At 34.2% G+C, this 23,648-nt stretch overlaps 2 protein-coding genes and 1 non-coding gene across 5 annotated transcripts; 2 read left to right on the top strand and 1 right to left on the bottom strand.

Annotated features, from left to right (window-relative positions):
* The first annotated feature begins 2,240 nt into the window (after positions 1–2,240).
* On the top strand, positions 2,241–2,674 carry LOC136224957 (ATP synthase small subunit 6-A, mitochondrial). Its single transcript, XM_066013383.1, has 2 exons — positions 2,241–2,502; positions 2,628–2,674. The coding sequence occupies exons 1-2, from the start codon at positions 2,382–2,384 to the stop codon at positions 2,672–2,674; spliced, it is 168 nt and encodes a 55-aa protein (XP_065869455.1). The 5' UTR covers positions 2,241–2,381.
* Positions 2,675–7,537: 4,863 nt separating this feature from the next.
* On the bottom strand, positions 7,538–11,959 carry LOC136222673 (UDP-glucuronic acid decarboxylase 6). Of its 3 annotated transcripts, none has more exons than XM_066010403.1 (14): positions 11,802–11,959; positions 11,493–11,604; positions 11,268–11,376; positions 10,464–10,550; positions 10,226–10,313; positions 9,869–9,960; positions 9,308–9,372; positions 9,131–9,219; positions 8,778–8,855; positions 8,595–8,688; positions 8,356–8,422; positions 8,197–8,260; positions 8,059–8,099; positions 7,538–7,936 (listed from the first exon to the last, which is right to left on the bottom strand). In XM_066010403.1, the coding sequence occupies exons 3-14, from the start codon at positions 11,355–11,357 to the stop codon at positions 7,751–7,753; spliced, it is 1,041 nt and encodes a 346-aa protein (XP_065866475.1). In that variant the 5' UTR covers positions 11,358–11,376; positions 11,493–11,604; positions 11,802–11,959; the 3' UTR covers positions 7,538–7,750. The 3 variants fall into 3 exon arrangements, with proteins under 3 accessions (XP_065866475.1, XP_065866477.1, XP_065866476.1); XM_066010405.1 differs by having other exon boundaries at positions 11,493–11,553; positions 11,802–11,950; XM_066010404.1 differs by lacking the exon at positions 11,802–11,959 and having other exon boundaries at positions 11,493–11,791.
* Positions 11,960–20,655: 8,696 nt separating this feature from the next.
* Positions 20,656–20,762, top strand: LOC136225241 (small nucleolar RNA R71). Its single transcript, XR_010686967.1, has one exon. It is a non-coding gene; the product is annotated as a small nucleolar RNA R71 (small nucleolar RNA).
* Positions 20,763–23,648: the final 2,886 nt, after the last annotated feature.

Raw genomic sequence — 23,648 nt, forward strand, 5'->3', positions numbered from 1 at the left:
TACGAGCATGATCTGATAAAGTGAGTGAGAAAGCTCGGCACATTATAGCGTCTTCCCATCCATGCAATAGCATTATTGCCTCATAATTCTGCATATGATCATAAGGATCGCCTTTTCCGGAGTAAGTGATGAGTTGTGGCATCTTGAACTTTCGAGGGAGAGGCTTATTCATGATCTCCCCTGAAAAGGGGACTTTTCTTGCTATTTGTTCGTCACTGTTCAGAACCAACTTCTTTTGTTCTAATACCTGCTTGATCATCCTTTTAAGATCTACTGTCTCTTTCGCGCTGAGCATGGATTCCTCTCCGGCCTTTTCACGTGCTTTCGAATTTTCTTTCCAAGAACTTTCCACAACCTCATGGATCTTTAAGTTGTTTCCCTTACGCTTTCCTCCTTCACGTGGTTCTGAGATTTCATCGTGTGGTAACTCGACTTCAGGACGCTTTTCTTTGTTCCAAAATTCTTTGTCCCGCATCTCTTCTTGAACAAAAAGCATTAACTCTTGGAGTCGATTATTATTTTCCTCAAATTTTTTCTTCAACTCCTCATAATCCGCTAAGGGAACGGTGGGCGGATTAGCTCTTGATGGGCCATGTTGATCTTCAACGTGTTCAACACGTTCTTCTTCATTGGCTTGGCGTGCATCGTGCTCGTCCGGAATATGGGATGTTTGAGAAGGTGGAACTTGAGATCTCTTGGGAGGCATCCCTTTTGTTTACGAAAAGTAGATGACGTTGAATGAATGGCTTTTTGATCGAAATTTCCCATAGACGGCGCCAATTGTTGTAGCCTGAACTAAACAATAAATTTATTGAATGAGAGATCAATCGATGAATCTCTGAAGGAAGGCGGTCCTTCCAAACAGGGTGATGACATAGACGTTCCTCGAGGATTCCCACAAACGCTCCGATGCTTAAGTCAGATACCGTCAAAATATAGTATTATTTTCTCTCTCTAAAAGCCAACCCTTTCTCCTTCGAACTTAAACCTATTTATAGGAATAAGGGAAGAAGTTACTTGTGAGCTATCGGTAAGATACCGTCCTGAACGTGGGTACGGTTATTTAGGTAGATAAAGGGTTACGTGTGTTATGGTTATATCAGTTACCATTAGTTAAATCATCTCATTACCGTCGCTTATTTCAACTTGCTGCTTTTTTTCTCCCCGCCCCTCTTATCCATGGTGTTTGTAATTCTTATAGTGTCAAATCCTTACTTACTCGAGACTTCAGACATATTTCACCTTCTTCTTTTTAATTCTCATTTTCCTTCACATCTTTTCTTTAATAATATTATTTTACTATCGAGTCTTTAAGATTAAAGAGAAATTAAGTAAGAATCAACGCAATCACAAAAAAAAGAACACGCGAATTTAATTAATATGTTGAATGTGTTCTACACTTTAACAATTTTTTGTAAGTTTACATATTTCAAAAACCAAGAAAAGACTAGAAACAATAATTGCATAGAAAGACATTAGTTGAAGGATCTAATAAAAAAATCGTTTGTGTACACTGGTGTTTATAGTTTTTCTGCCTCCTTGCAATTCTTCCAATGTCGAACACTATATCTAAGGGATACGTTCTTCAATTATGGGAGAGCATAAAGAATGACTCGATGGTATTTTTTTATCTATAATGGCACACATGTCGAACACCATATCTAAAGGATGTGTTATTCACAACATATATACAATATAAATTTACTAATCTTTGACAAATTTAGAATCAATTAGAGACAAAATGTACTTTTAGAATGACCATTATGAATTTGTTAATTTCATGTAACTAACCCGCGTAAATTCTTGGTCAAATACATAAATATCATAATTAAATACAAAATTACAACGAAGTCATATCACCAAACTTAATTTCTTAATATGACATTATTCTATATATATTATGATTTTACACCATAATTTAAAAAATTTAGACTCTAATTCATAAATCATAAACTCTAAGAAATATATTCTAGATTTTTAATTTATAAATTTTAATCCTTAAAATATATTAAAAATACTGATTTTACTAATTTGACATAATACAAAATTATGACTTGACATAGTTGTAAATAGTTTTTAAAATATGAATTTTTTGTGTAATTTTCCCTAAATTCTTCTTCACTCTTTAAAAAATGGGCTCACGCAGGCCCACTTCCATGAGCCTAAAGCATCAAGTCCATCTAGAACAATGGATCGTGCAGTATAATGAGTGATCATAAGCCGTCCGATTTCCCTCGAAGCCAAGGCTGAACGAGAAATCAGACGGCTGCAACAATAATTATCTCCCATAAGTTACAAGTCTCTCTCTCTCCCTTTCTCAAGCCGCTGCTCTCCATCTGAGTAGAAAAAAAGCGAAGCAAACCAGCGAAAGAGATAGAAAGATGCGTTTGTTCGATCCATGGCCCGTCTTCTTCAAGCGAGAGTTTAAGCGTACCTGGCCGTTCCTGGTCGGTTTCGCCGTCACTGGAACCATTATTACCAAGATATCTCTTGGCCTTACTGGTACCATTTCTGAACTATGCTTCTTTTTCCTTTTTTTCAAGCGTTTAAATTACATTAATAACTCTAGGTATCACATGATTTAAACGATCTCTGTTATTGAATCGGATTTTCCTGTTGATTTGCAGAGGAGGATGCGAAGAAATCTCCCTTCGTCCAGAAGCACAAGAGGTAAATTTCAATATTGAAACCCTAGATTTAGTTTTTTTTTTCTTCTTTTCCCCTTTGTTTTGATCCAGCTTGTTACATCTGCCAAATTTTTGTCATTATTTTACCTGAAAATATGCTGTTTGGATTTAGGATTTGGGGATTATAGATAGGCTGGAAAGTTGAGCATAGGTTTTTTCCCCTTGTTTTTGTAACACAAATCTGAAGCGTGATGTCATTTCTTCTCTTGAAAAATATTTTGCGGCTTTCGTCTGATTCAAGTGGCATGAATCTCAGTTTGGTGCAAGCTGATCAAAGTCAATCTGCCACCATCTAGTGATGAATTATAATCCAAAATACCATTGCAAGTGCATATATATGTTCTTGCGGTTATAAGTAGGTTTAGGCAAAATTTTATTCCAGTCGAGGATAGTACTCTTCAGAAAACATGGGATAGGAACTCAATTCTACTAAAGCCAGCATACCCTTTTCAGTCCATATGATCTTCCTGGCATTTTAATAGTTTGGCATGCGACCCCATCCAGAAATCCCATTGAAATTGGGGTATGAACTAATTTTCCAATTCAATTTCATGAAGAGGGGGCTGTGGAACGGTGCTGATTAACCTAGGTCCTAACAATGCATTGGTGAATAATTTCAGTTGTGATATGACTGAATGGATCTTAGTATCATTGTGATGCTATTGTTTGAACTGCTATGATTGACTAAAGATTAAAAGTTATGATTATATAAATGTTGAATTAAGTTTTGATATTAGACATCTAGTGGTTCGATATGTTCCTTCCGAAATGATGAGATCTGATTCCATTTTGAAATATAGTGACCACAACTTTGCTGTCATCGCACAGCTCTTTTAATATTCATCATTGATGGGGAATTGTTAATGATGTTATGTTTCGGATGGTGTTAGTTTCTTCTGAAATGTGGTGGAGTAGTTGTTATTGTTATAAATTCTTTGTTGAATTGATCAAGATGAAGTATATTTACTTAAAAATAAAATAAATGCATTTGGTTGATGATTATGACTTGTAATATTTGCAGGTTTGCTACTAAAACACAGTACTTTGTTTATGCACGACACTGATTCATTGTTTGTCTTGCAGGTAATAGTTATCAGCACTGGATTGTAAGGAAATGGATTTGATCTGTTTCTTTGGTCTATAATAACAGAGAGATGTTCTAGATACTCCAATTGTCATTTTTCATTAGCAGTTTTTTTGCTCTTATAACATCTATTTGGATGGCCTTTTGTGATTACATCTTTTGTTAATTACATACTTGAACTGGTTATCGGTGGAAAAAAAGTTGAAATTACCAGATGGTTTGATGTTCTGCCTTTGTAAGAATGCTTCTTTTTGAAATTTACAATATCATTCTAATTAATCTGGTTTGGGCATCAATATTCAACACCAAAATTAACCCTGTTGGATATGAAAGTCTGTTCCTAATCTATTTCTGTTCGTTACCTCGAATTATGTTCAAAGGTCAGGTATAAATTAATAGAAAGCAACATACTAGAAGTACAGTAATAGAACGAAAGGAAATTCATTCAGTTGCATTTGTTTTAAAGCTGATTTTATGAGGAACTCAATTTGATTGATTTTTTGCCTGAATTTTCTTATTTTGGAAGAAAGAATTTGATGAAATTGGATTTAAGTCATTCTTATTAGGACTCCTAAATTTAAACTCTTATAATGGGAGAATTTTTTAGTATAGTCTACCTGAACAAGACTTATGTCCTAGATAAATATTTGATGAAGATACTCAGGGTTATGAACTTAGAGATGGAGAACAATTTGAAATTGAATTGTTTGGGATTTAATGATGAAAGAAATCATTCTTATAGTGGACAAATTGAGGTATTATATCATCTGCCAATTGCCATAGCTGTCTATAGTGTCCAATTAAAATTTTGCCATTTTGGTGTAATAAAAGAAAAGAAATTAACAATACTCAGCCGTCAAGGAGTGGACATATATTTAAATTTTTTTATCGGTCCAACATTAATTTCCTTATTTATTTTTCTATTTTTAGTATAAATTTCATAAATTATAATTTAATTCAAAAATCAAATTGTTTTAATCTCGAAAGTAATATATATATATATATATATATATATATATATATATATATATGAAAAAAAATGAGTTGAAAGGGGTTTAAAAGATCATAAGTCTATTGTAACTTGTAAGTAGTTAATAACGATAATATAGTTATTAAAAAATTAAAAGTAACTCGTGGAACTGAGTCAGAGTCAATGATGCTAAAGGCAGCATGATTTTACAAGCGGAACCAAAAATATGTTAATGAGTTTAGGCCTCTTAGCCCAGAAGCCTTCTTCCCTTAACCTGGTTTTCAGTAAAGTTCCTATAATTCCTGGTCACTAAATAGTATTGTCACCGAAAGAAAAGAAAGGTCTCGGTCTTTCCATGCTAGAATGTCTTAGTTCAGACAAGCAAAATAAAGGGCAAAGAAACTTCTACAGGAACCGACACTCAAACTCGGAAGAAAATCTGCTGTCCCTATTTTAGTGTGTCTTTCTATGTTCCTCTTACAAAAAGTGGTCCCTACTTAATTAAAATAATATATTTTGTGAGTTAAAGGGACCCATACAATAAAAAAAGGACCACTTTTTGTGAAAGGGACATAGAAAGGGGACAACAGATTTTCTTCCCTCAAACTCCAATCCCAATATACTTAGAAGTTTTAAGTACATTATCTCTTACAATGAATCATACATCTTAAACAAACTCAAACTGTTTTGAAAAATTGAAATGATAATATAAATATAAACCAATATTAGGGGTGACACCACTCCCATTCATTGGTGGAGCCGGCAGCTGAGGGTTTCTGCCCTCCAGGCGCTGCCTTGGGCTAGCTCCAGCCCTGCCAGCTAGGGTATAAGCAAAGACTATTAATGTAATTTTGTTAATAACTCACTTGATACGACTGAATAACAACTTTATGCTTTCTTCTTATTAGCATTTTTTTTGTTAATTTTTAAAATCTCATTCTACGTTGTCATTCGTGAAAACACACCGCTTTTTGGATCTTGACCAAAACACCTCTTGAGTTTTTTTTTTTTTTTTTTTTTTTTGATTTTAGGGGTTTTACATTCCAACTGTTTTATAAAGACATTGAGAGACTTTTAATTGCAAAAGCCATATTTTTAGCGTTGTACTTGCCTTAAAATCACATTAATAAGCTCATGGACTTAGTAGCAAAAGAGAAGAATGTTTATGGCTAATAATTCACCAGAATACAAAACTAACTTAGCTATAATTCTAGCTACACAACTCCTAAACTAAAAGCTTTTAGGAAAAAACATGACAATTGCAATATTAAAATAACAGAAATAACTGAAACTGATAAAAGGAACCTGAATAATTACACATTCAACCCTTTAAGTCTTCTTTTGTACGTGACGATACCCCATCCTTTACTACATTATCGTTCCAAGAATGAAAAAACTCAGAAAATTGAGCTGCAATAGTAGTTTGATCTTTCCATGTAGTATCGATTGTATGCATTGCCCTTCCGGTGAATCAAAAGTTGAGGAACTACTTTGTCTTTAATGATTGCATTAGGATAATTCAACACCTTTGCTGGTTGGATTACAAATTCACCAACAACCGTTGAGGGTAAGGTAGTCAATGGAGGAATTGCTGGAGCAAGTTTTTTTTCCATTAAGGAACTGCGGAAAACATCATGGATTTTACAAGTTGGAGGAAATTGCAACTTGTAAGCTACCTTACAACCTTCTCCTTCACTTGGAAAGCCCCATAATAGTGAACAGATAGTTTAAAGGAGCTTGATGACTTGTCTGTAGGGTTGAAGCTTCAAGAAAATCAACAAAAAATTTCCATATCATTATATATTTTTTTATCAGCAACCTGTTATATTCTGTTTTGAGCAGAAGACATGCAGCATTCTTTGAGATATGAAGTCATCTTTGTCTTTGAGATAGGTGATTGGGGGACTGTGCCATATAAAGCTTGGAAGGGTGACATCTTAATGGCGCTATGATAAGCTGAATTATACCAATACTCACCCAAGCTGAGTCATTTGACCATTTTTTGTTATTGAGAGAATGCTTCTTAAGTAGTTTTCCAAGCATTGATTGAGCCTCTGGGATAGGCCATCTGTTTGGGGGTTGAAAGACTCATGTGAAGATTTTGTCTCTATCAGAGACAATTGACTTAGGAGTCCCATGTCACTTGAATATGTTATCAAGAAAGACTTGGGCCACAGTTGTTGCGTTGAAAGGATGAGATAAGCCAATGAAGTGTCCCATCTTCATCTCAATTGCAACTTCGAAAAACTAGAAGTATTCTTGGCATTTCCTGACCCAGTTGTCAACATCAGACCCATCAAAATAGGGCATGTCGCATTTGGGTAGCATTTTGTTGAACCTGTGTCATCTGCAGGTGAGCCGTAATAGATTCTGATTTCTCAAATGAGTTTAGCATTTAAGCTTGATTTGCTGTTTCAGGGTCTCCATGACATCCTTACAATTCTCATAGAGCACTAGGACAACAATCAATTCAATTCAAGGGAACAGCAAAACCAGTACAGTGAAACTCAAAAAATATCTATTTATTGATGGCTGTCTCAAGAGGGCGAGCCTTGGCGCAACGGTAAAACGTTGTTGTCGTGTGACCAGAGGTCACGGGTTCGAGTCTTAGGAGCGGCCTCTTGCCAATTAAATTGGCAAGGGAAGGCTTGCCCCCAATACACCCTTGTGGTGGGACCCCTCCCCGGACCCTCGCTCAGCGGGGACGCGTAATGCGACCGGGCCGCCCTTTTTTTATTGATGGCTGTCTCAACAAAATTTAGGCAAAAAAAAAAAAAAAAAAAGAAAAACAGCAGCTAAAGGAAAATACAAAGCTTATATTAACCTTGTGATGGTGAATTTCCTAAATAAAGCTTTCAGTATTGAATATTGATAATTGTAGGAATAAACAAAAAATGGCGATTTATTCATCACCATTTATTTCCTATCATTGGCACAATAAAAATAAGGGTAAAAATGGAGAAGCACTGATCACAAGGAACTGTCGTCTTTCGATTTTGATCATGGTTATCAATTCTTTCGTGGGATTTCTAGCCTCGTTCGGAAATCTTCTTCCATAAGGGGAAGGCCATCCTGCAACTTCACTTTTGGTTCCCAACCCAACAATTCTTTTGCTTTCGTGATGTCAGGTTTCCTCTGTCGTGGATCATCCGGAGTATTCTCGACCATCTTTATCTCCACATCAGGACTTACGAGCTACACGCAATGTTGTGTGATTTTAAAGCGGCTTTTAAAAGGGGTTGAGACTTATAATTGTTACTGTCACAAATGTTAAAGCATATTGGCAATGAGAAAAGCAACTGAAAAATTATACTAACCTGCTTCACATTCTCGGCAAGTTCAATCATTGTAAATTCTCCTGGAGAAGTACAAAAAGAAAACGTACAATATTAGGACCTAATCATGAGTACAAGAAGAAGAATTATCTTGATCAACGCATCTAATAGCAGGATTACCTGGATTTCCGATATTGATCGGTCCAGTGTTTTCTCCTCCCATGAGTCGAATGAGGCCATCAACCTGATAACGGTTAATAAAACATTACACAGACTTTGTAAAAGACCTTTATATGAACACTTGGCAATCCAAGCAAAGAAGTTTCAAGTTCTGCTTACCATATCAGAAACATAACAGAAACTGCGAGTTTGAGTTCCGGGTTTCTGGACTGTCAATGGTTCACCACTACAAAGTACAAAATATAATTGAGAAGAAAGCATTGATAGGCCTGAAGGAAACATTAATGGAAAACAAAACACTGAATTCAGGCCTTACGACATGAAAGGCAGATGAAAAAAAGGAGCAACCAGTATGCTTATACATTATTAAGCTATGGAAATGGTTGAGGGAAACTTACCGAAGGGCTTGAGCAATGAAATTGCTGACAACACGCCCATCATCAATATTCATGCGGGGTCCATATGTGTTGAAAATTCTAGCAATGCGAATTTCTAACACAAGAATATAAAAGAATATCATATAAGTTGGTATTAACTACCAAAAAGAACTGTCCAGTAAGAAGGAAAGATAATTATTTTACCTATTCCATGCTGTCTATGATAATCAAACATCAAAGTCTCAGCCACACGTTTTCCCTCGTCATAGCAGCTTCGGACCCCTGGAGTACAAAAAACAACGAACTTGATTATGAATACAGTAAATCATTGATAATGTGCAACTGGACGAAGGTGCAAAGGAAACACAGTTTATACATCAAACCGAATAGAAGTTCACTAATTGTGCACGCAAGCAACAACAGGATAAAAATAAAGTTATTGCAGTAGAAATTAAAGAATGAAACAATGATTGGATTTTCTATTTTATTTCATTGATTATTGTCAATCCGGTTCTGGTTGCCCAAAAGATATTGGTTCTGGGACGAGAGAAAATTACCTATTGGGTTAACATTGCCCCAGTAACTCTCTGGTTGAGGATGGATTAGAGGATCACCATACACCTCTGAAGTTGATGTAAGCAAAATTCTGTTTCACAATATTATAAAATTAGGAAATCAAGTATAGTCTCGTAAAGAGTAGTAAAAGTGATAAATGCATAAAGAGATCCCCTAACCTTGCCCCAACTCGCTTTGCAAGACCTAGCATGTTCAGCGTGCCGATCACATTTGTTTTTATTGTCTGTTAACATTTTATGTAATTCCCAATCAGATAAGTAGAGGATCTACGATACAATATAAATAAAAATAATAAAGCTGCTGTCCTTTCTACATCCTTAAGCAGCACTTAGCTTGAAACGTCAGACATCAATCGGTATTCATAAACAAGTAAATATGACACTTCAGTATCATATATAAACCATTAGGAAGTATGAAATACAACACTAGATCCACAGGTTTCATAACTCCATACTACTGATTGTCCAAAATAAGAATTGAATAGGATACACATTAATCATCACGTCCAGTTATAGGCACGTAACAAGAATATGGCAAAGTTTATATATATGATCCAGTTATCATACGATGGCAAAACAATTTCCTTACATGTGCAATTTGTGGAGCGCCAAAAAAAAGAAGAAGACCCAAATTAGTTTTCACGTAACAAGGACATGGCAAAGCTTATATATATAAAGAATGTAGCATATAAGTTAAAAGCAGATTGCATGATCACATACCTTTACAGGATTATACTTGTAAAAAATGGGGGAGGCAGGGCATGCAAGATGGTAAATCTGATCAACCTCAATCAACAATGGCTCCGTGACATCTAGGAATAAACATAAAGAGATGTCACAAACATAAAGACAACTATCCCAATTAACACTGTGAATTATAAAAGAAGTTATCAGCAATACGACATATTGTAGATGATAGCACAGAGTCAGGCTATAAAACATAAACCGGTATGTAATCATGGTTTGTATTGAGGAAAACTATGGGAAAAAGCAAGATCAAAATTGTTGTGTTTTTCAGAGGATCAATGGATAATTGCAGTTCATAATCCTGAATTACACCTGAATATAATAACATACCATGACGAATCAACTCGAATCTTGGATGGCCTATCCATTTCTTAAGATTGTCCTTTGATCCAGTGAAGTAGTTATCAGCAACTACGACCTGAGTAGCAAATACAAAAATCATCTTGGAAATCAACACCTTTCCAATGATCTACCACCACTTGATAATAAAATAGCATCCTAGAGATCACGGAACTGATCTACCTAAGCAGAAAAAATATCTGAGATTAGGTTAAGAAAACATGCTTACTTCGTTTTTCTCATTTTCCATTAGTTTGTCAACCAAATGTGACCCAATGAACCCAGCTCCTCCAGTAACCAAGATTCTCATATTGGACTGTCATAAGAAGTAGAAATCGTAATTTAAGAGCATACAGATCAAAGTAATAAGAGACAATTGTATAATAAAATATAGGCACAGCAAATTAAAAGTAGGAATCTAATTCTACCAAAAACTTGAAATAGAAGTATAGAACTCACATACTAGGAACAATTCACCAATATGGATCTGAGGAAGTAGATATAACCAGGATTTTTGGAGATCTTTTCTATAACATTATAATGATCCTTAGTCTCAAAGGGGCTCGTTTGAAATGATGATAGATCGATTTTATCTCTAGAAACCATATTCAGAAACAAATCAATCAACATTACTTGTGAGCTAGTTTTGGTATGTTTAGCATTCATTTTAATTAGAGAGCACATGACAAAATTTGACAAGGAAATAACTAATCAGGAAACAATTTACTATAAGTATAACATCTATTATTCATATCTTTTCATCCGAGGATTCAATTAGTTCCACCACAAATACAATGGTGGGCAGTAACAGCAACTCCATTAAGGTTTCTCAACTTTGTACCCAAAATTTGAAATCATGAGAGAAATTCCTAATTAACTCTTCCCTACTTTGTATTCCTCTGTAAACAACCGTTTTCTTCAATAAACGAGAAACGGCATCAATGAAGGGGAAATATATGAAGACATTGCAAAGTTCAAAATCAGAACTTTAGCAAGTAGAACAATGAAATAGCTATGAAAGATTCAATCTTACCTGAAAAAACTTGGAGTTACGAAGAGGAGATGGAGTTGGAGGTGGCTTTGTTGTTGTTTGGTGGTTTCCATTTGAAGAATCGTCTGCCATATCTTCAGATCTCAGAAACCTGACACAGTTATCTCTAATCAATCACCATAATAATGCTCAAACAGACATCAAAGCATACATAAATCTCATTCACAGATTTACAAAATTAAGAAATCAGGTGAGAAAAACAATTACCCAGAAGTGTGATTTGCTCTGTGTAATTCAGAGTACTGAAGAGTGAGGAGATCAGAGAGAGCTATTTATAGTGATGGAGGAGTAGAGCAATCAAAACTTGTTTCACCAAATACTAAATTAATAATCAAATAATTAGAGGCTTCAAAATCACGTTAACTCGAACAGATATGAAGACAGAAAAGCAAAGCCTTCAAATTTACGAAAAGTAATTGAAGGAAGAAATCGATGATGGCTGCTTGATAACAAATGTACCTAAGAACCCATATCAGAAATCACACCAAACTAATTAAAAAAGAGAGAAAGACAGACCTGAAATTTCGCAATCGGAGATTGAGTAGTATTGTTTCACATTTATAATCAAAAAATTAAGAAGGTAAATCCGGGGGTTTGAATGCAATTAAAATGGGGAAATATTCTTTGGAATCAAACTCCTCCTTCCTTCTACTGTTGTTGGGGATGCGTGTTACTTTCATATATGTATTTTTCTTATTTGATTTTGCAATTTTAAGGTTTTTCTTTTTAAATAAAAATAAAATTTCATCAATATATAAAATAGGAAAATATAAGTAAGAACTATTAGTTGGATTGGAGTAGGGATAACCAAAATGAATATAGAAAGGGATATATGGGAAATGAAAGGAGTTACCATAAATTTCTTTTGTGTGGTGTCTCTATTTTGTGTTAATGTCTATGTTGCATAGAAAGAATGATATATCATAATTCATTTTGTGACGGATTCAATTGAGAGAATCAATTAAAATTATGGATTCTTTTAACAATCATTTTTTATACCTATATTATGTATATTAATAAACTAATTACTTGTAATTATAAAAATTAATTCAATTATTTCAATCATTAAATTTAAGATACGATGAAATTGAAGAGATTTAAATAAAATTAATAAAAGAAAATGTAGATATTTTAAAAAGAAAATAATAATTTTAAAATAATTAAAAATTAATATAAAAACTGAAATAAAATGTTAGTAAAAAAATAATTTTTGAAGTAAAAATTTAAATAAAATAGTGGAGCAAAAGTGAAATTAGTATAGGGTAAAAAATAAAAATAAATAAGTATAAGGATCAAAAGTAAATTAGTCCAAAGTAAAAAGTAAAAATAAATAAACAAAAAGCCAAATTGAGAATTAAAAATTAAAATTGGGGCTAAAGTAAATTTTAGAGGAAAATACAAAAATAAACTATGTGGTTTATGTAATTTTCAAACATAAATGATGTGATTTAAAATTTGATAAACATGTACATTAAGGTTAATTCTGTTAGCAAATACACTGATTAATGATGTTAAAAAAAATCAAAATGGTAGTCAAATTCAAAGGCAAAAGGTTATTTTTTTCTTTATATTTAATTATTTTATAAAATTAACTCTCTTATTATATAATTATCACAAACAAACCTCAAAACAAGAACCATAAATCAAACTAAAGAATTAATTATTGATGCTATCATCGTCGTTGATCTACTAACTACTGACGCATATACTTTTGCCAGGAACAACACCATGTTTGCTATGTTTGATGCATAGATCACGATCTTCACATTCCTCTCCATCGTCTTCATTTCACTCTGTAGTTCATACCCCGCCAAAATGATTTCGAAATTCAAAATTCAAAATTTAGAAAATATTGATTCGAACCTCTGTTAGAACTTCTGGTAAAATCCCAAGCTAAGTGAATGTGTCTACTTTATTGAACTCTTTGAGGAGATTCTCCTGCCTCGCGTAATACTCTGCGATTCTTTTCTGTTTCCCTGTTAAACCAAATACAATATGTACAAAAACGAAGAACAGGTAGCCAAACAGTTTCAATTTTATAACTCGGTACAAACAAGAATCAGAGAAAAGATTGAGGATTCAAATAATCGAAACATGAAAACGAGAGGATTGCAACGAAGAACGAGATAATTAATCTATAGCCAAACAATTTCAATTTTGCAACTCAATGATTTATGGTTCTTGTTTTGGTGTTTGTTTATAATAATTAGATAATAAATGAGTTAATTTATAAAATAATTAAATATAAAGACAAAAATAACCTTTTAACTTTTGACTTTGACTATAATTTTGACTTTTTAAGACCATTAGTCAGTTTGTATTGTGTTTGCTAACAGAATCAACCTTAAGTTACCTATTTGTCAACTTTTAAACCACATAGTTTATGTTTGAAAATGACCTAAACCACAAGATTTATTTTTGTATTTTTTTCTAAATTTTATGAAAGGATGGAAAGACAAGGCAGGATAGGCCGGAAATGAGAATAAAAACCCCACGAGGGCTAGGTAATCAAGTTAGAGGAGGTTGAAGTTTATCTAAAAAGAAAATAGAGTAAATGAATTATTAAATTGATGGAATAAACAACAACAAAATGAATCATGTATTCTCTTTCTCTTACCATTTCTTGAACCCTACGAAACAAACGTTGCCTCAAATATATTCCTAATGTTTTTGGAAAAGTTTAAATATATTCACAATGAATAAATATTAGGTCTAATGTATTTCATACTGAGTGGAATCTTGAGGTCCTTAATCGCCTTACTCCTAAAGATGAAATTTTAATCTTGCAGATTATGTTTCTAATTGCCCACGAGCTCATAGTTGGGTTTGGATTTTTGATCGGATATGAATCTATACGGTTAGAAATGGGTATAAATTTCTTATGATGTCCTTCATTCATCTCTATGGCCAACCCTTCCATTGGTGGTTCAAAATGTGGAATGCAGCTTCCTCTGCTAAATTCAAAGATCTTTGTTAGAGGAACGCCAGAAACTGTTTTCCTCTAACATAAGCTATCTTTAGATTGATTGGGATGTGCCTTTCCTTTCACGAAGATACCTTTGATATCTGGATACGTGTTGATATAGGATAAAAGAATTAAGATTGGAACAAAGGCCCAACCGAATCAATCTAATGTGCCTATACCAAAGGCCCATATCAAAACAGGCTGAAGAAGCTGGATTGAGCGGTTAAATAGAAAGCTTCAACAAGAAGGTACCTAGTTTCACATGTGGACCAATGGGAGCTTTTGATGTCAAAGCCACACTCCTAATCCATAGCTCCCCCAAAAATTACGGAGTGACATAAAAGGAAAGGAGTCCAGAGCCAATTGACGGTCTACACGTGAAAAGGTGCTTGGCCGAACCCAATCGGGAGTTGACATGTGTAAAGTGCATTACACTTTAGGTATGTAATATCTATAAATAGCCTTGGAAAGTGAACTCTAGGTATGTTCACTATTCACAATCTCCGATTAAGCACTTTCAAGTTATTACTTTTTCCTGAGTATCTTACTCACTTAAGCATCAGAGTGGGGACGCCGGATTCCGGCCCCTCCTTGATTGTTTACTGTTGATTCAGGTCATAGGAAGGCAGATAGTAAGAGTGTATTCAATATTGAAGACATCATTTGTGTTGAAACATGTAACGTCCGTGTCTAAAATTCTGAACTTCAATATAAATTATAATATAATCTTTATAGTGTTAATTAATTACGAATTTAAATATTCTATCGGGTTTAATTTATCGGATTTAATTTAATGTTTTTAGATTTAACCAATTATTCCAATAATTACATATCCGATTTGACCTATGGACGAATATGCAAACATACGTTTCATGCTTGTTTGAGTAATAGCAATGAGATTCCCGGAGAAACGGAGGTTTGGGCTCTAGAGGGATTTGGGATGTAACTTTTATAAAATGTTATAATTAAAAGGATACAAATAGTTATTTTTATTACCAAATCATGTATATGTGATTGTAGGGGTACAATAAATTTGAAATCAAATTCAAAAAAAAAAAAAAAACGGTAGTGCTAAACCATTTAATGACATATGAAAATTTGTCTATATTTTATATTTTATGTCAACCTATCATTAGGATAAATATTAATGAATAATGATTAAAAATAATAATAATTAATTAGTTTAAATTCTCTTATTATTATAATATTGTAACATTAAGACAACATGTGTCCTCCATGTGTCATGTAGCATATAATGAAGTGTGAGGGAGAAAAACACAACTTCTTTTCAAAAAGGTTAATTACAAATAACTACCCTGTGGTTTGGCCGATTTGCGATGTGGACGAATTCGTGGACGAATTCTATGAAAATTAATTTATTTAGTTTTCATATTTTTAATTTTTAGTTTTTCTTAGGGTTAATTACAAATAACTACCCTGTGGTTTGGCCGATTTGCGATGTGGTACCTGTGGTATTTTTTTTGCAAACACAACCCTATGGTTGTAAAATTTTACATGTTTTTTTTACTTTGCCAAATTTGGCCGATAATGACTTCGAAATGAAAATTTTCAAGAATACCACAGCTTGAAATTTTTTATTTCGAAGTCGTTATCGATCAAATTTGGCAAAGTAAAAAAAACATGTAAAATTTTGCAACCATAGGGTTGTGTTTGCAAAAGAAAATACCACAAATACCACATCGCAAATCGGTCAAACCACAGGGTAGTTATTTGTAATTAACCCTAAGAAAAACTAAAAATTAAAAATATGAAAACTAAATAAATTAATTTTCATAGAATTCGTCCACGAATTCAATTGCTTGAATTGGAGCTCCTTCGTAATAAATTTTGCATCGATTACCATTAACCTTAAATCGATCGCCATTAGAGTGTTCTAGCTCTAAAGCTCCATAATCAAATGTTTTAACAACCACAAATGGTCCATTCCATCTAGACTTGAGCTTACCTGGAAATAAATTTAATCTGGAATTAAAAAGTAAAACTTTATCCCCAACATTAAAGCTTTTAATTTTGATTCTGGCATCATGCCACTTTTTAACTTTTTCCTTATAAACCCTTGCATTTTCGTAGGATAAGTAGCGTAATTCATCCAACGCGTTTAAGTCGAACAAACGCTTTTTTCCTGCGCTTTGCAAATCATAATTAAGGGTTTTTATAGCCCAAAATGCTTTATGTTCTAACTCTACTGGTAAATGATAAGCTTTACCATAGACTAATCTATAAGGTGTCATTCCTATAGGTGTTTTAAATGCAGTACGGTATGCCCATAACGCATCGTTAAGTTTATGTGCCCAGTCTCTTCTAGAAGACGAAACTGTTTTCTCAAGTATCCATTTGAGTTCTTTATTTGATATTTCCGCTTGACCATTCGTTTGAGGATGGTATGACGTAGATACACGGTGGTGTACTCCGTATTTTCTCATAAGCGACTCAAAGCTTCTATTTATGAAATGAGTACCTCCATCGCTTACCATAACTCTAGGGATTCCAAATCGACAGAATATTTCATTTAAAAACTTAACAACTACCTTAGAATCATTTGTCGGGGTTGCAGTTGCTTCAACCCACTTTGAAACATAGTCTACGGCTACTAATATATAATTTTTGCCAAAAGAAGTAGGAAAAGGACCCATGAAATCGATTCCCCACACGTCGAAGCTTTCAACTTCCAACATGTTTATTCGAGGCATCTCATCCTTCCTTCCTAAATTCTCGGTTCTTTGACATTTATTACAACGGATAATAAATGAACGGACGTCTTTAAACAGAGTAGGCCAAAAGAATCCACATTCTAATATTCTAGATACTGTTTTGCTTACGCTGTTATGACCTCCATAAGCGCTTGCATGACATTCCAACATTATAGAGTCATCCTAAGCATTCCATCACCGCATGTTTTGAATAAAAATGGATCTTCCCAAAAATATCTCTTAACTTCCGAAAAGAATTTCATCTGTTGCTGAGAATTTAATCCATCTGGTACAACATGAGCAACTAAGTAATTGGCTATATCCGCATACCATGGTGCTATGACACTTTTTACTTGCATGAGATATTCATCGGGGAAATCATCTCGAATGCCTAATGTTTCACCGATGAGACCGTTTTCATCTTCAAGTTTTGATAGATGATTGGCGACAAGGTTTTCAATTCCCTTTTTATCTTTAATTTCTATGTCAAATTCTTGCAATAATAAGACCCATCTAATAAGACGCGGTTTTGCATATTTCTTAGCAAATAAATATCTTAAAGCTGCATGATCGGTATAAATGATGACTTTAGATCCTAGCAGGTACGACCTAAACTTATCACATGCAAAAACTACCGCTAGCATTTCTTTTTCAGTTGTGGTGTAATTTAACTGTGCACCGGATAATATGTGACCTGCATAATATATAACATGAAGTTTCTTATCCTTCCTTTGACCTAATACACATCCTACAGCTAAATCACTTGCATCGCACATAATTTCGAAAGGTAAATTCCAATCGGGTTTTGATATTATAGGTGTACTGACTAAAGCTGTTTTCAATGTATTGAAAGCTTGTAAACAATCCTCATTAAAATCAAAAGTCGAATCTTTCATAAACAAATTAGTAAGTGGTTTGGAGATTACAGAAAAGTTCTTTATAAACCTTCTGTAAAAACCTGCATGACCTAAAAATGACCTTACTCCCTTAACAGTAGTTGGTGGGGGTAATTTTTCTATAACTGAAGTCTTTGCTCTATCCAGTTCTAAACCTTTTTCAGATATCTTATGACCTAAAACAATTCCTTCGTCTACCATGAAATGACATTTTCCCCAATTTAATACTAAATTTGTTTCTTCACATCTAGACAATACTTTATCTAAGTTCTATAAACATGCATCGAAAGAATCTCCATAAACTGAAAAGTCATCCATAAAAACTTCCATTATATCTTTAATGAAATCATTAAATATTGCTGTCATACAACGTTGAAATGTTGCTGGTGCATTACATAGACCAAAGGGCATTCTCCTATATGCAAATGTTCCATAAGTACATGTGAAGGTTGTTTTGTCTTGGTCATCCGGGTAAATGTAAATTTGAAAGAATCCGGAATAACCGTCTAGGAAACAATAAAATGCATGACCGGCTATCCTTTCGATCATTTGATCGATGAAAGGTAGAGGAAAATGATCTTTCCTAGTTGCTTTGTTTAGGTTCCTATAGTCTATACAAACCCTCCAACCGGTGGTGGTTCGTGTAGGTATTAATTCACCTTCGTCATTCCTTACAACAGTTATGCCTCCCTTTTTAGGTACACAATGGATTGGACTAACCCATTCACTAGCCGAGATCGGATAAATGATTTCATTGTCTAAAAGTTTAGTAATCTCATTTTTGACTACTTCTTTCATGTTCGGATTTAAGCGTCTTTGCCTATCCGCTTTAGGTGGCTTATCTTCTTCTAAGTGAATTCTGTGCATTACGATACTAGGATTAATTCCTTTCAAGTCTGAAATTTGCCAACCCATACTTCCTATCCTATTTCTAACAACTTCTTTCAATTTTTCTTCTTGATCATTTGTTAACTTGTTAGAGATAATTATAGGTAGAGAATCGCCTTCACCTAAGAAAGCGTACCTCAAATGACTGGGTAATTCTTTAAGTTCTAATTTAGGGGGTATTACAATCGAAGGCGGAACTGGTCCATCTTCTCGAATCAAAGGCTCTGGGTCCTTATCTTCTAATTCTTCACCCATTATAGGTTCTATTATTTCGTCATTTTGAATAACGTCATTGACACATTCTTCAACTAAATCAAGTTTCATACAAGCGAATTCCTCCATAGGATATTTCATCGCTTTGTTCATATTAAACTCGATCTTATCTTCTTCTCATATCCTCAAAACTACTTTTCCTTCCGACACATCTACTAGAGCACGTCCTGTGTTCATAAACGGTCTACCAAAAATTAGTGGACAATTAACGTCATATGCAAAATCTAATATAACAAAATCGGTAGGAAAAATAAATTTATCGACTTTGACTAAAACATCTTCAATTATACCATATGGTCTCTTAGTGGTTTGATCCGCTAATTGCAAAACCATATTGGTACGTTTGATATCTTCTTCTAAACCTAACTTGTTAAAAATAGACAACGGCATTAAGTTTATACTTGCTCCTAAATCACAAAGACAACTTGGGAATTCAATATCTCCCAACTTACATGGAATAGTAAAACATCCGGGATCTTTAAGTTTAGTGGGCAAATTACTTGACACAATTGAACTACAATCTTCAGTTAACGAAATGGATGAAATTCCTTCCCAACTGATTTTCTTTGAAATTAAATCCTTTAAAAACTTACCATAGTTAGGAATTTGCGTGATTGCATCCATGAACGTCAAATTAATGTGCAAATTTTTAAGTTTGTCTAAAAACGTTAAAAGTTGTTTGTCATAGTCCTTATTTCGGACTTTGTGCGAAAAAGGTGGTTTGGGTACAAAAGTTTTTGTACTTGAGTCAATTGGTGAACTTTTTATGTTTAAGATATCTTCTTTGGACTTTGGTAAATTAGTTCCTGGTAATGTTGCATTTCCGGGCATTTTCGGACCTAGATAATTTTTCCCTGAACGAAGAGTGATAGCCTTTACCTGCTCTTTCGGATTTTCTTCCGTATGGCTGGGAAGACTTCCCTCTTTTCGGGATGGAATTGATTTAGCAAGTTGACCAATTTGAACCTCCAAATTATGGATGCTAGATGAGTGGTTTTTAATAAGCTGGTCGAATTTATTTTCGATCCGTTTAAAACCATCGTCGTGATTACTTATTTTTCCACTGATAGCATCTATGAATTTGTCAATTTTAGAAGATAAAGTGCTAATCGTATCTCTTGACTGATTTTGATAATTACTGGTACGATTTTGATTAGCATTTGCATTATTATTATCTTTCCAGTTAAAGTTAGGATGATTCCTCCATCCAGAATTATAAGTATTAGAATAAAGATTATTAGTTTGGTTTTGCCCTTGGACAAAATTTACCTGTTCGATCTCACTCATATTTTCATAATCCACATCCGTTTGGATTAGATTACCATTGGTATCGTATGGTGCCATAAACTTATCAATTTTGTGTGATAAGGCAGAAAATTGGGCTTGTAACATTGCGACTGGATCAAGTTCTACTATACCTTTAACTGATGATGAGGTTGAGGATGATGGTTTGGCCACCGGTATATATGTCCACGTTCCGTGGGCCACATACTGCTGTTGATTGCATTTCCTCCAAAAGTTCTCTTGCTTGGGCTGATGTCTTCTTCATAAATAGCCCTCCCGACATAGCATCTAATGAACCTCTAGTTGTAGGATTTAGTCCATTATAAAATGTTTACATTAAAAGTTCAGCGGGTAATTGGTGGTGTGGGCATAAACGTTGAAGTTCTCTAAAATGTTCCCAAGTCTCATAAAGAGTCTCATTATCATTTTGAGAAAAAGATGTTAACTCTTTTATGACTCTTGCGGTTTTTGCTAAAGGAAAATATTTCGATAAAAATGTTTTGGCTAATTGTTCCCAAGTTGCAAACGTTGCGCCTGACATCGAAGTTAACCACTCTTTGGCTCTATCCTTCAAAGTGAAAGGAAAAAGGCGAAGTTTGATTGCTTCGGCAGTCACATCTGGGATTTTAAAAGTGTCACAAATTTCAAGGAAATTTGTCAAATGGGTGTTAGGATTTTCGTTAGGTAACCCGTAAAATGTTACATTATTTTGCAACATATTAAGCAAAGCTGGCTTAATTTCAAATTGGTTTGCGGTAATTCTGGGTCTAATGATACTATTGGTTACACCGGCCACACCTGGCCTAGCGTAATCCATAAGTGTTGGTGGGTCTGCCATTTTTTCTGGCTCGGTGTTTATTTTTACTGGAGTCTTATTTTTGTTTTTCTTGTTTTTCTTGTTCTTTCTAATGGTTTTTTCAATTTCTGGGTCTATAGGGTCTGGTACAATGCCTGAACTTCGAGAACTGCGTATGAACCTGAAATCTTGCACGAACCGAAACTACCTACAAAGCAGAATTTGAAAAATAAATAAATTAGTAAATTAAAATTAATAAATTACAAAAATTAAAATAAGTATGTATAAACCTAGATTCGAAATAAAACAAGAAAAATCTAAAATTTTGTTAAAAATTTTGGCGTTCCCCGGCAACGGCGCCAAAAACTTGTTGAGTGATTTCCGCAAGTGCACGGTATACGCTTGTAGTAATAAAAGATATCGAACCCACAGGGAACGCTTTTTAACTAAAAACTTATTCAATTCAGTTTTATTCACGTCTTTAGGTTTAACTCAAGAAAATCGTTTAATTGATTATATTGGTTTGGACTAATTAGGGTTAGATGAGAATGTTATATTGAACTTAGAGAACAATTCTGTCTTGAGATTTTGATTACAAGACAGACGCTTTCGCATTTGGAATAAATCAAAGGTATAAAACTTATTTTCATTAAGCAAAGAAAGCAACTATAACTTTGGTAAGATTATGAACATGTAATAATACAAGAATTTATGCAATTAAATGGCTTTGAACCGTAGAAATCTCTCTGGGTCGGAGCAGATTTCTACCTTAATCAAATTAGTATTTTATATCCGATAAGCCGCGGTCACGATCATATCTTCCGTAAAAACTAATTCTTTCAAGTGTTCAACAAAGTTTCTTTATAAATATGATTGTATAAAACGTTTTAATAAAAACACTAATTTATCATTTTGAAAATCATTTTGTCAGAACAATATCAAAATAACAACATGAAGAATGTATTGAATAAAATAAATATATTATTAGTGAATTGTGAATCTTCACAAGTTAACAGAGAGGAAGAAACATGGATAGCATTTTGACGAAATCTTTGAGATTCGGGTTGTCAATCTTTCCCTCAAACTCCGTAGGTTTGTCAGACCCTTTTGCACTTCAGCCGTTAGTTCTTCTCGCTGAATCTTCGGAATAGAGACCGGTCAGTCCACTACCAGAATGAAAACTTATCTCTGATCAACCTTTGAAACTAAACTAATACTACTGTGTTTATAACTAATCTAATAACAACTTGTGTACATCAAGTTTGTTTATACAGAAATGAAATCTAACCTTCTGACTCTTTCTGAATCAGAAACTCAACATAACAACTCTCTGATTTCTCTAACTTTTCTAACTTAGCCAACAACATTGATTTCTGAAATGGATCACTTATTTATAGTTGGTGAAGGGTTGTAATTGAAGGGTCGTGTCCACTGGTGAAGGGTCGCTTTTATCCAAACGAACATGCACGTTTTTTGGAATTAAACATGTGAAATCTGTGCAGAATTCTTCGCTGTCTCATATGAGATTCCGAGAATCTCAGTCGCGACAGGGGGTGAAGGGGCGAGCTGAAAACTTCGATTTTCCGGTGACTGGTATTCGCGTGTCGCGACTGAGATTCTGAAAATCTCAGTCGCGATAGGGGCATTCTTCCCCGTCTCTCGGCTGCTTCTCGTCTCCTTGAGTCGGTCCTCTGATTAATACGTATTTTTGGCACGTAACTTAGGTTTTTCCCTCGTTTTTGCTCCGTTTTAGCTCCTATTTGGATTTAACCAAATAATTAGGTACCTTGCATCAAAGAAGTAAATAAAGACGTAAAAGTACTCTAAATGAATATAATTAGCACGATTTCAATGTAAATTTAACGTATTTATCTATGATATTTTAGGTATATTTTGGGCTTAACAGTTGACGCTGAGCAATCAGAGTGCCGAGTTGGAAGATGACCTAAAGTTTTACTTCTCAATTCACAATTGAAACAGCTCTAGTCAGTTTCTGATTAAAGTTGTCTCACACCTCACTCAGCCTTGTTGACCTAAAGTTGAGTTAAATTATCAAACATTTTAGTATTATTAAGCAAAGAAGTTACATTAGTTCCTAACCCCCCATTGGAACTAATCATACTATGTTACACGGGACCAACAATTTGGTATGGTGTGTATGGACGATTTTCGTAGAAATGGCTCATTTACACAGTTTCGTAGTTCAACCAAATCTCCAACGAACTACAGATATTCCAAGCACATTGACTGCACCTAATCGTGGCCTAATGGATTCTAGTAATAATCCACTGGAACCATTACACATTTCTCTAGCTCTAGATCAGAGGATTGACGCTTGTTTGGGATTCTTAGATCATGAGCAACATTGGTTTATGGATGGCCTTACGAAACAGTTGATATATAACATCATATCTGTTCAGAAGTCCCTGAACATTCTTAGAGTGGAGCATGCAACTCAGATGGAAGTCATGCGAGTTGAGTTGAAGGAAGTAATAGAAGCTGATAGGTATGGAGATAGGCACGGATCAACAACTTGTTATATGACACCAT

Source organism: Euphorbia lathyris, chromosome 3 (assembly GCF_963576675.1).
Source record: "Euphorbia lathyris chromosome 3, ddEupLath1.1, whole genome shotgun sequence".
NCBI classification, from domain to species: Eukaryota; Viridiplantae; Streptophyta; class Magnoliopsida; order Malpighiales; family Euphorbiaceae; genus Euphorbia; species Euphorbia lathyris.